At 38.3% G+C, this 13,013-nt stretch overlaps 1 protein-coding gene across 1 annotated transcript; it reads left to right on the top strand.

The window, feature by feature from the left end:
- The first annotated feature begins 2,849 nt into the window (after nucleotides 1-2,849).
- On the top strand, nucleotides 2,850-3,785 carry LOC123832439 (olfactory receptor 1009-like). Its single transcript, XM_045860088.1, has one exon. The coding sequence runs from the start codon at nucleotides 2,850-2,852 to the stop codon at nucleotides 3,783-3,785; it is 936 nt and encodes a 311-aa protein (XP_045716044.1).
- Nucleotides 3,786-13,013: the final 9,228 nt, after the last annotated feature.

Raw genomic sequence — 13,013 nt, 5'->3', positions numbered from 1 at the left:
GGCATATGCTAACTTTTCAGATGTAATCTGGCAAATTTTAGGGAGCAGTGAATACATTATCAGAATATAATTTTTTAAAAAGAGAAAAAAAGGTTTTCTTTTGCAGTTCTAGCTTACTATAGTTAAAATCTACATATTTTGGACAAAGTCCTGGGAAAATTATTTCTTTGGCAACATGGGGTAAGTGTTATATGTAAGGAAAGTCCATTTTATGCATTCTTAGCTCTTACTCCCATGCCAGTAATGCAGAAGAGAGAGGGGTACCACCTGATCTATGGTACTTCAACTTACAAGAATTTCATAGAATTTCCTTTCTTAGCCTGGAACTCGAAGTGAGAGAGTCTACATCTAGCTAGAAATAAACTTGAAATGATCAGAAAACAGATGTCATTGAACTTACTTAGGATATGAAGCAAAACTTTAGTTGCACTTTCCCTTAGTGGCCTCATTACGATGATATGGTATTCATTTGGGGACAGAGCATTTTCAGGAACAATAACAAAGAAAAAAAATGATGCAACTTTTCAGGGAAGTTGCACCTAACTGATAAAGACTAAGTATATTTTTAGTGGAGTCTTCCACATTTTTTGTTTGGAGAAGACAAAGGACAATATCACATGACTATTGAAATTTCTGCCCCATTCTGTGTGTGAAGATACCATGTTAAGGGAAGAGATGAAACCTGTTAACTTGGCTCATTTTTACTTTAGTTCTTGTTGTCTTGAAAGAGAAGGAGAGAATCTGTTAGGATGTAAGTTGAGATCCTCTAAATCATCTTCTTTTCTTTATTATACTTGATTTTTAAGAAGTTCAGGAGAACATAAATTATTTGAAGTAACTTAAAATGAATTATATATTTGGCTCACACCCAGATTCAGCATGATCCTCATCTTTATTGGATGTTGATCAAGACGTAAGGAGAGGTCATTTAGAGATCGTTCTAGAGATAAAATTAAATTTTGCAACCAGATCAAACCAAGTATAGAGTTGGATGGAGATATTTCAGCAGCAGGTGAGGGGACAAATAGTCCTGACTTTAACTCCATCTCTGTCTAAACCAACTGGGTGTTTCCTTCCTAAAGGAAGACTAACACAGATGGTCTTGTTTATCCAAGTAAACTGAACATGAGAGACAATTGTGTCCAGCACTCTGAGTAGTATTCTAAGCAGCAAATACAAAAAACATAAACTGAAAACTAAAATTTTCATAAAGGGGTAGAAGGCTTCAATAGGTGTAGAAACTATGATTGATAGAAAATAGGTGATAAGCTTCAGGCAATTGTCAAGGTGAAGACTGAGGCTGATCCAGTGGGGGTTAGTAGACTCCTTAAGAGGTTCAATTAAGAGGTGAGTGTGATAGGTAGACAGTTTGACTGACTATTTTATCTCCCTCTTTAATTCCCAAAAAGCCAAGGATAAATGTAAAGTGTATTTTTCGCTTCACATGAGGCCTTCCTAAAGTCAAATGATGAATTTCAAATTAGAACACTGAAGGAAAATTATCTATTGTGTAAGTCTTATGTTGGACTCTGATAGCCTTGGGCCCATAAGTTTTTTTAGAAAGTAATGTATAAGCAGCTTACTGAACATTTTATGTTGATCCTCTTATTCTAAGTGGGTGAGAGTTCTCAGAGATCAAAGACAATGATTAAATTAGCTAAATTGAATACATGAAATATTTAAGTAAAGTTCAGAGAGATCACCTGACTTAACTAAGTTTAAGTGGGTGACATAAGAATCTATAGAAGATACAGATGGAGAATTTAGACTCTTTTCCAAATTTCTTTACTGTACTGTTTCCTTCGTTACACTGTTTTGCTGCACTGGTACATAAACTCAAGAGTTTCTCGTATCTTATGGGTTTCCCACTAATGGCCATTGGTTATAAATTCCACACCAGAAACAGAAAACCAGAAATATGTTATCTTATGCTCATGTTGGAATGATCTTTTTTAAGTGAAGGGAATTGTGAATACATCAACATTTCCCATTGTGAGAGTGGGAAAAGCACAGACCATTTTGACAGGTGTTTCAAAGCCCACCTCTGCCAGTCACTAGCAGAGAAATTGTGAATTTCTCTGTTATGAGAACATTGTGAACAGTTCTATCTTGTGTAAAACAAGGTGATATTTAGCTTGGAGGCTTATTCAAAAGAGTAGGTAACACAAAAATACTAACCATTGTTGTCCACTTATTTAGGTGCTCAGTAAGATGCTGCTAGATTCCTTGGGTGCATTATCTCATTTAATCCCTACAAAAATGTAGAAGGTTGGTATTACTATTACTATACCTGCTTCACAGAGGAAGAAAAGTAACTTTCCTGGGATGAGAGAAGGTGGATGCAAGAACAGTTGGATAACATGTATTCAGCTTTATGTCATAATCACAAAATGCAAAGAAAGTCGTCTGAAAAATGAGTGACTGCTCATTTCTGTTCCACCTTGCCTCACTTCTACTCTCCTGCATCATTTGACCAGGGATGTGGCCACCTAGTGAACTCAGGTAAAGTTCACTAAGGTGGGAGTTAATAGATGGCTATTGTGGAACCACCTATGCTCAGTGAGTCAACTGAGAGGACCTTGAGCAAGCTGCTCCTCTTCTCTAGGCTTCCACTTTTTCATTGAAGTATGGACAAATTCTGCAGAGTTATATATATTATAGCTATGGGCGTGATCTTTTGCAGTGGTCTCTATTTCATTTTGTATTCCCAGCTGCAGTACGTAACTAACTCATATCATTCCTTGTTAGTTCATTTTCTAGTATATTTTTGCTGTGTCCCAATTTTGAAGATATGTTCACCAAATGTTTTGTGATGCCTCTGCACTTCTAGCAAAAATCGCAACCAGTCCATGGCCAGTGAGAACTACACCAGGGTCACTGAGTTCATTTTCACAGGTTTGAATTACAACCCTCAGGTGCAAGTGTTCCTCTTCCTGTTCTTTCTGAGTTTCTACATTATCAATTTAACAGGAAATTTCGGGATGATTATTCTGATATGTATCAGTTCCCGCCTTCACACACCTATGTACTTTTTCCTCAGCCACTTGTCCTTTGTGGACATGTGCTTGTCCTCAGTTGTGAGCCCCAAGATGCTCACTGACTTCTTTCTGCAGAGGAAAGTCATCTCTTTCTTGGGCTGTGCTTTGCAGCAGTGGTTCTTTGGGTTCTTTGTGACAGCAGAGTGTCTTCTCTTGGCATCCATGGCCTATGACCGTTATGTAGCCATCTGTAACCCATTACTGTACTCAGTTGCCATGTCCCAGAGGCTCTGTATCCAGCTGGTGGCTGGGCCCTATGTCATTAGCTTCATGAACACCATGACTCATACAACAAACACATTTCGCCTCCCTTTTTGTGGCCCCAATGTCATCAATCACTTCTTCTGTGATGTGTTCCCCCTGTTTTCCCTGGTATGTGGTCATACAGGGCTCATTAAGTTGGTGGTTTTCATTATGGCGGGAGCTGTGGGAGTCTTCAGTGGTCTGACCATCATGGTCTCCTACATTTACATCCTCACTGCCATCCTGAGGATCCGCTCAGCTGATGGGAGGCGCAAAGCCTTTTCTACCTGCTCTTCCCACCTGACAGCTGTCTCCATCATGTTTGGTACCCTGTTCTTTATTTATGTACGACCAAGTGCCAGTTTCTCCCTGGATCTCAATAAAGCAGTGTCTGTATTTTACACAGCTGTCATCCCTATGTTGAACCCACTTATCTACAGCTTGAGGAACAAGGAGGTCAAAGATGCCCTCCACAGGGCTCTGCCTAGGAAGATGACTTGTTAGGCTTGAATTCTTTTCTGGAAAGCATTTGGGGGAGAAATCTCAATGGAAAGACTGATTGTGTGACTCCTAAGGCTACTTACAAGTGCTTGGAGGGTGGATGATGCCCCTTTATCCATTCATCTATCCAGTCTTTGGTCATTTAGTCAGTTCATATAGATTTATTAAGCCTTGTAAGTGATTTTTCTCTGCAATATACTAATACCGTAGATGGAACCCACAGTTCATTTAATTTTGCTTCTCTTGTACACATCACAGTCCAATTATTTTCACAAAAGCTTTATTTAATTTCTGTCATTAATTATCTACCATGTACTAATATCTTTTGTCTTCCTGCTTACTCCTTGGGATTAGAATTTTAAAACACAGTACTGTAGTTTTTGCACTCTCATCTAGGTCCCACTAATAAGGATATGTAAAATGAAAGTGATGCAGGATCTCATGTTTAAACTCGTCAATGGAAAGAAATCCTTGGTTGTCAATAATGATTTTGAAGGTGTCCTTCATACAAAAAACTACACACATCTCGGGGAATGAAGATGGAGTTGTGTTCAACTGGGACAGATGGGGTGGTCCACAGTGTCTGTTTATAGTGGTAAAGAGACCTGTGGTAAGTTTAATGCATTTAACACCTGCCAGAGCTAAAGGAGTTCATCATCACCAAGCCTTTAGTATTTTTAATGTTTAAATAGTTATTTAAGGAAAAGAAGAAGATCAAAACTATGACCAGTAAAATGAGTAGCTTACAACTGTCAACAACTGAATCTTAAACTAAACAAAACAAATTATGCATATAACTAGAAACAGAACAGAATTGTAGATGTGGAGATCACATGGGAGGGTTATCAGTGGGTAGGAGGATGGCAGAGAATGGTGGTAAAGGTACAAGGATTAAGAAACATAATTGGTAGGTACAAAATAGGGCAATGTTTAGAGTAATATAGGAAACGGAGAAGCCAAAGAGCTTATATGCACAACCCTTGGACATGAACTAGAGAGGAGGGATAGCTGGAGGCAATGGTGGTACCAGGAGGAGGGGGCCAAAGGGGGGAAAATTGGGACAATTGTAATAGCATAATCAATAAAATACATTAAAAATAAATAAATAAAAATAAAATGTCAAAAATATCAACCAATGAATGCAAAAAAAAAAAAAAAATAGCCTGGCTGGTGTAGCTCAGTGGATTGAGCGCGGGCTGGGAACCAAAGTGTCCCAGGTTCTATTCCCAGCCAGGGTACATTCCTGGGTTGCAGGCCATAACCCCCAGCAACCGCACATTGATGTTTCTCTCTCTCTCTCTCTCCCTCCCTTCCCTCCCTAAAAATAAATAAATAAAATCTTTAAAAAAAAATAGAAGAAAAAATAAATGTCACCTTCCCAAATAACCCTGCCCTGAAAAGGTAATATAATGCAGTTGTCACTCCCTACCCTCTTAACATTTTTTATGTTTTTTCATAGTAATAGATATATTTTAACAGATGCAACAATTTATTTGTCTGTTATTATTTCTAGTAGAATATATATTCTAAAAGGGCAGGATTTTCTTATATTATTCTTGTACCTTATAGCTGTAATGCCTAGACAAGAGCCTAGAAAACATATTGGACCTTCAATGAATACTTGCTGAATTAATAAAAGAAGGAAGAAAATAAAAATTTTAGGCTAAATTAATGCCATTTAGAATTTTGTCCCATTTGCCTGGGTAAGTATGATTTTGGGGTGATGTCTCCTCAACGAATGTAGTTCCCACTTGAGTTCCACCAAGCCAAAAGAACAGGAATAAGATTCTCAAAGGTGGTCATATTTGGTTATGTGAATTCTTCTGCTGCTGATTATTGCACTGTGGAGAACATTTGCATGTCTAATTGTAAGTATTTCTTTTTAGCTAGACACTTCATAACCACTTCTCTATCACAGAGGTGTCAGACCACAAAAATGATGCTTTCATCGTCAACAGTAGCTCTCATAATTAGAGTTGAGATTCATTTTAAAAAACTGATCAGGTTCATTTTAGATATCTTTCCCTTGAGCATTTTAATTCAGATTTTGGAAAGATTAAAGAGTTTATTCAGCATTGTTGTTAATATTTTAGGCAAGTTTAGTTTCTTTGGATTACCTAGATTTAGAAACTCAGACCTGTGGGGTTCTGGATATAAGTGAAATAACATCCTGGATTAGAATGATCCTGGTTCACCATGATGGGATAAAGTTGTTTATGTAGGTTGGAATAAGTGTCAGAATACTGGTGGATCATTCCACATTTTTCCTGGCTAAATTTCTTTGGGGCTCTGGCCAAGGGATCATTTTTCTTTTTGGAGAGACAGGAATAATATCTACCAGTATTCCTGAAATATGACACATAAATATTTATATTTCAGGAGTAATTATTCATAATTCATGAGAAAAAGTGTCTGCAATATGTGAGTACTTTGCAAAATATCTGTGGACATATCTGTGTTAGCAATGTACACTTACTTGCTATATAAATGTTGCTATTACGAGTTCTTATAAATGTTGCCTGTCTTAAAACAATAAAGGAGAATTTATAATTTTAGAGTAGGCAAAGATTCAGATATGAAAATAAATGTTACTGTTTTAAAATTAAAACACTTTCTGTTGAAATACATGGAAACATTTAAAAGAGAAACCTCAGAATAAGGGAAAAGTTTGCAGCATATTCAGTTGACTAAATATGAATACTTACAATATGGAAATACTTATGACAATTTAATTAAGAAAAGACAGTAAATAAAATGGTGACAAAACAGGAAAAATATATGAAGGAAATCACATTCATTTTATCCTTGTGCATCCTCCATATATTATTTTCAGTGCACACCAAGACAGGAAGAATTATGGGAGATCACTGCTTTGGAGAAACTGAACACATGCACAAAAACAGATGTACAAAAGTTCTTAGCTGAATGTCGCTTGTAGTTACAAAAAGGGAAATAGCCTATATAACAATAACAGTTATATACGATTGGATACTGTATGAATTAAAGTGATTGCATTAGACAAGTGTACCTTTTAGTTATAAATCTCAGAAATATCATTTAATACCATTTATATATTTCTTTTTTTAAAAGATTTTACTTATTTATTTTTTAGAGAGGGAAGGGAGGGAGAAAGAGAGATAGAGAGAAACATCAATGTGTGGTTGCTGGGGGTCATGGTTGCAACCCAGGCATGTACCCTGACTGGGAATCCAACCTGCAACGCTTTGGTTCCCAGCCCACGCTCAATCCACTGAGCTATGCCAGCCAGGATTCATTGATATATTTCAAAAGCAGAATGAATAATATATATTGAGTACGCATATTCACATTGGTACAAAGTAAACAAAAGCATGGGAATGAAAATCACCAAGTCAAAGATGGAGGGAGGGGTAGGGGAAGGAGGTGGCAGAATGTTAAAAAAGAGTCTTTAGTCCAATCATAATGTATCACTCTAAAGAAAACAAGCAAATACTAATTTTTTTCCAAGTCAGTCTGTCAGTCCTTTAAAGTTGAAGGTGTAACTTAAAGCACAATTCCTTTGTCTTTGCTGAGAAAAATACATCCCAGAACTTAGTGGCTCAAAGCAATTGGTTATTGCTTGTCATTCTATGGGCTCTGTGCATGATCTTTCTGCAAGTCTGGTTTAGCCCCATGAGGTGGCTACAATCTTTTAGGAGCTCTGCTGAGGCTAAAGTTCTAAAATGATGTCACCGTTTAGTTAGGTGACTGGGTGCTGGCTGTTGGCTGAGGTGCCTTGGTATTCTCCCATGGAGTCTTTCATGTGCTAGTAGGTTACACTGGCTGCCTAATGTTATAATCCCTGAACAGTGTTTGAAGAGACTGGAAGTAGGAGCTGAAAGGCATCTTGGTGCCTCTACTCCAGATTCTTATTTTAAAAAAATCATTTTACTGTTGTTCAATTACAGTTGTCTGCATTCGTCCCCCAACTCTACCTCGTACAGCAGCCATCCCCAGCTCCCTCTCCTGCTTCCTCCCTGCCTTGGTTTTGTCCATGTGTCCTTTATAGTTGTTCCTGAAAACCCTTCTCCCACTTCCCCCAATATCCCCTCCCACCTCCCCTCTGGTTACTGTCAGATTGTTCTTATTTCCATGTCTCTGGTTATATTTTTGCTTGCTTTTTTTTCTTTTGTCGATTATGTTCCAGTTAAAGGTGAGATTGTATGGTAATAGTCCTTCACTGCCTGGTTTATTTCCCTTAGCATAATGCTCTCCAGTTTCATCCATGCTGTTTCATCCATTTCTGGACTCTCTATTCTGTTCCACTGGTCTATGTCTGTTATGCCAGTACCAGGCTGTTTTGATTACAGTGGCCTTGTAATACAGTTTGATATCAGGTATTGTGACCTTTCCCAATTTCTTCTTCTTTCTCCAGATTGCTGCAGCTATTTGGGGTTGTTTATAATTCCATATAAATTTTTGAAATGTTTGTTCTATTCTTGTGAAACATGTCACTGTTACCCTAATAGTGTTTACATTGAATCTATAAATTGCTTTGGGTAGTATGGGCATTGTGATGATATTAATTCTTCCAATGCATAAATATGGTACATGCTTCCACTTGTCTTTGTCTTCCTTAATTTCTTTCTTTAGTATTGTGTAGTTTTGTGAGTACAGGTATTTCACCTCCTTGGTTAGGTTTATTCCTAGGTACTTTATTTTTCTTGTTCCTGTATCAAATGGGTTTTTTCCTGATTTCTGTTTCTGATATTTCATTGTTGGTGTACAAAAACATTTTGATTTCTGAATATTGTCTTTGTATCCTACTGACGCGTGAACACCGGCTGGCAGTGATCACTCAATGCCATGGATGGCTTGTCAAAACACGAGAAATGAATATATACAGAAACAGGCAATTTACTGTGGAGAAGTAGGGACTGAGTGGCCACTCTCCCAAGTGGAAAAGCACCCGGCCTCCCTGCAGGTTAGGGGCCAGGTCTGGGATGCCATCATCACATTGGCCCAGCCTCCAACCCAGTTCCTCCATTTGCTGCTGGGCCCCCACTGCTGGTCTGAACTGAACCTTCAGTTCACCAGTTGTGTTGTCCTTGAGTGCACCAGTTAGGGACAAGCCACACACCATATTCTTTCTCTTTGATGCCCTATGGACTGGGGACAATCAGAGTCTCTTCAGGGTAGTTTGGCTCCCTCAGTGAGTTAAGTCTTTCTGGGGACTGCTGACTCCCTGAAGCCTGCTGCTCTCCTCTGAGGCAGGTGCCCCGTCCATCTTCTTCGCAAACAAGAGGGGCTGTGGTGGTGAGGGGTGCATGCAGCCAAGGCTGCAGTGGTGGCAAGGGTGGGGTGGAGGTAGGGATTAGGCTGAGGATGTGGATGCAGCAGGTGTGGGGTCACAGCTGGGGTGATAGGGTTGGGCGTTGCAGGAGAGTTCCCAAAACAGCCACCAAGAACCTTTTTTGATCAAAATACTCCTGTTCAAGCCTGCCACTCTGAACAAGTGCCTGACCTGTGTCATAGCCCAACTTTCCACCCAGACCAGAGACTATGTGGGTCAGGGTCCATCACAGCCCAACTCTTGTTCATTTTCCAGGTGTTACCTGGCTCCCAATTTCTCTGGTAATGATCTAGCAGGCGTCCACAGCCTCAACAGGTGAACACTGCCCCTGTGCATCTCCTACTTCGTCTTCATCTCCCCCAGTGACTTCAAGCATACAGGTCCATTCTGGTGCCATTCTATTCTCCCTGGTTTGCTGGGGAGGGACCTGTTGATTTGGCTCTCTTCCAAGGATCCTGTGGCAGACACCAGCTGGTGCCAGGTTGGAGGCTACAGCAACTCTGGTCCCAGCCCTGGTCCTAGGGACCTTACTGTCCCAAAGCAATCTCTTTAGCATCCATTTTCCAATGTCTTCTGTAATTTTATCCTCGAACATTCATATATGCTCAGATACTATTAGAAGATTGGCTAGGTGTTCCACCTGTGCCAGGGTGAAGTGGGGTCCGTTCCTACCTACCTCGCTGCTATCTTCCTTAAACATTTTTTTATTGTTGTTCAAGTACAGTTGTGTCCATTTGCCTGTCACCACTCCTCCCATGCTGTCCATCCCCACTTTGTCCCCTTGATCCTATCCCCTTTGGTTTTGTCCATGTGTCCTTTATAGATTTTTGAGAAATCCCTTCCCCCTTTTCCCCACAATTTTCCCCTCCCACCTCCCCTCCACCTCCACTCTGTAGCTTTGTTCTTTGTTCTTATTTCAGTGTCTCTGGTAATATTTTGATAACTTGTTTCATAAAACCATTATTATATGAAATGTTAAATGGACTTATTTAAGAAAAAATAATAGATCAGCCATGGCTCAGTGGATTGAGTGCTGGACTGCAAAGCAAAAGGTCACCAGTTCGATTCCCAGACAGGGCAAATGCCTGGGTTGTGGGCCAGGTGCATGATAGGGACCACATGAGAGGCAACCACACATTGATTTTCCTCTCCCTGTCTTTCTTCCTCTCTTCCCCTCTCTTTAAAAATAAATAAATAAAATATTTAAAGAAAAAGTAGAAGATCAAATCTATGAACAATAAAATGGCAAAAAATACATGCCTTTCAACAAAGGCATGTATTAAAAAAGAGAAAGAGAAGCAAACAAACAGAACAGAGACAGAATCAAGGATACTGAGATGAGGGGGTGGTGGGAGAATTGGTGAAGAGGTGAGAAGAAGTACAAATAAGTAGTTACAGAATAGCCATGGGAATGTAAAGTACAGTATAAGAAATGGAGTAACTGAAGAACTTCTATGCATGGCCCATGGACATGAACAATGGTGGGGGGATTGCTTATGGGAGTAGGAGTTGATGGGTGTTTGGAGACAAAGGGAGAACATTCCAGACAACTGGAAGAGCATAATCAATAAAATATAAAAAAAGAAATCTTAGAAATATATGTCCTAAGGAGAAATTCAAAACAGGTTTACATGTAGAAATTAAAAATAATTGTGCGCTAAGCTAAATAGGAGGAATTTGAATAGTAATTTTTACTTAAACCAATAAGTGAAGAAGAGATAACATTAAATATGTTGAGATGAAAGGGATGTTAAGTGTTAAGGAACTTTAAGGAAACTACAATGTAATAGCAGCATTGAGCCACAAGGGAGGTTTTAAAGAAAGAATTTACAGTTGCATAGGTTCTTTACATATTTCAAAAATTAACCACTTGTTTGCTAATATTTTCTTCAATTTGCTTGTTGGCCTTTTTGTAATTTTGGTGATTTCTTTTGCTGTGCAGAAGCTTTTCTGTTTGACATAGCTCTAGTTATTCACTTTTCCTTTACTCCCCTTGCCTTTGGGGTCAAATTTAATATAAACCTCTTTAAGACCAAGAAGGTTCATGAACGTTGTACCTATGTTTTCTTCTATGTAATTTATTGTTTCAGGTCTTCTATTTTGGTTTTTGATTCATGACAAAGAATACTATAGTTTCATTCTTTTGCATGTGGCTTTTTGATTTCCCCAGCACCATTTATTGAAGAGGATTTCTTTTCTCCATTGTATGTTTTTGGTCCTTTGTCAAAAATTACTTGCCCATATACATACATGTGGGATCACTCCTGGGCTCTCAGTGGCCAAGTTATAGAAACAACCAAATTGTCCTTTATTAGATGTTTGGATAAAGAAGACATGGTGCATATGAACAATGGAATGCTACTCAGTCACAAGAAAAGATGAAACACTGGCACTTGTGAAAACATGGATGGATCATGATAATATCATGCTAAGTGAAACAAGCCAGACATAAAAAATCAAGAACCATATTATTTCACTCATATGTAGGATACAAAACTGAAAACAAGAAAAGGACAAATAAAAACAAACAAACAAAAACTTGTAGTCATAGACAACAAGTCTGGTGGTTACCAGAGGGAGGGGATGGGGGAGTAGTAGAGGGTAAAAAAGATCAAATGTATGGTGACAGAAGAAGATTTGACTGGGCAGCACACAGACAATGCAATGCACAGACCATGTACCATAGAATTGTATACTCAGAGTCTATGCTGATCTTATTAACTAATGTTACCCCCATTAATTTACTAAAAAATAGAGCAGAGTGGCATGCTACAATATTACAAAAGAAAATGGAAGATAAAACAAATCAAAACCTTTCTATAGTAAGGGAAATGTATTATATCTGAAAGGACTTTTGTTTTTTTTTTCTTACTTAGGCTAGAACCAAAATTCAGTTTTCTGTATTGACTCTGTTACATCAGGGTGGTGCTGTTTGTCTTGGAGGTAAAAGAACATTCTAAGCATTTTGTTTTATTTGTTTTTATTTCTTGGATGTAAGAAAGTATTTTCTCTTGGCATATGCTAACTTTTCAGATGTAATCTGGCAAATTTTAGGGGAGCAGTGAATACATTATCAGAATATAATTTTTTAAAAAGAGAAAAAAAGGTTTTCTTTTGCAGTTCTAGCTTACCGTAGTTAAAATCTACATATTTTGGACAAAGTCCTGGGAAAATTATTTCTTTGGCAACATGGGGTAAGTGATATATGTGAGGAAAGTCCATTTTAGGCATTCTTAGCTCTTACTCCCACGCCAGTAATGCAGAAGAGAGAGGGGTACCACCTGATCTATGGTACTTCAACTTACAAGAATTTCATAGTTTCCTTTCTTAGCCTGGAACTCGAAGTGAGAGAGTCTACATCTAGCTAGAAATAAACTTGAAATGATCAGAAAACAGATGTCATTGAACTTACTTAGGATATGAAGCAAAACTTTAGTTGCACTTTCCCTTAGTGGCCTCATTACGATGATATGGTATTCATTTGGGGACAGAGCATTTTCAGGAACAATAACAAAGAAAAAAAATGATGCAACTTTTCAGGGAACTTGCACCTAACTGATAAAGACTAAGTATATTTTTTCAGTGGAGTCTTCCACATTTTCTGTTTGGAGAAGACAAAGGATAATATCACATGACTATTGAAATTTCTGCCCCATTCTGTGTGTGAAGATACCATGTTAAGGGAAGAGATGAAACCTGTTAACTTGACTCATTTTTACTTTAGTTCTTCTTATTGTCTTGAAAGAGAAGGAGAGAATCTGTTAGGATGTAAGTTGAGATCCTCTAAATCATCTTCTTTTCTTTATTATACTTGATTTTTAAGAAGTTCAGGAGAACATAAATTATTTGAAGTAACTTAAAATGAATTATATATTTGGCTCACACCCAGATTCAGCATGATCCTCATCTTTATTGGATGT

This window comes from Phyllostomus hastatus, unplaced genomic scaffold (genome assembly GCF_019186645.2).
Source record: "Phyllostomus hastatus isolate PE091 unplaced genomic scaffold, TTU_PhHast_1.1 phas_scaffold_190, whole genome shotgun sequence".
In the NCBI taxonomy this organism is placed as follows: domain Eukaryota; kingdom Metazoa; phylum Chordata; class Mammalia; order Chiroptera; family Phyllostomidae; genus Phyllostomus; species Phyllostomus hastatus.
This window is presented reverse-complemented; position numbering and strand designations above follow the sequence as displayed.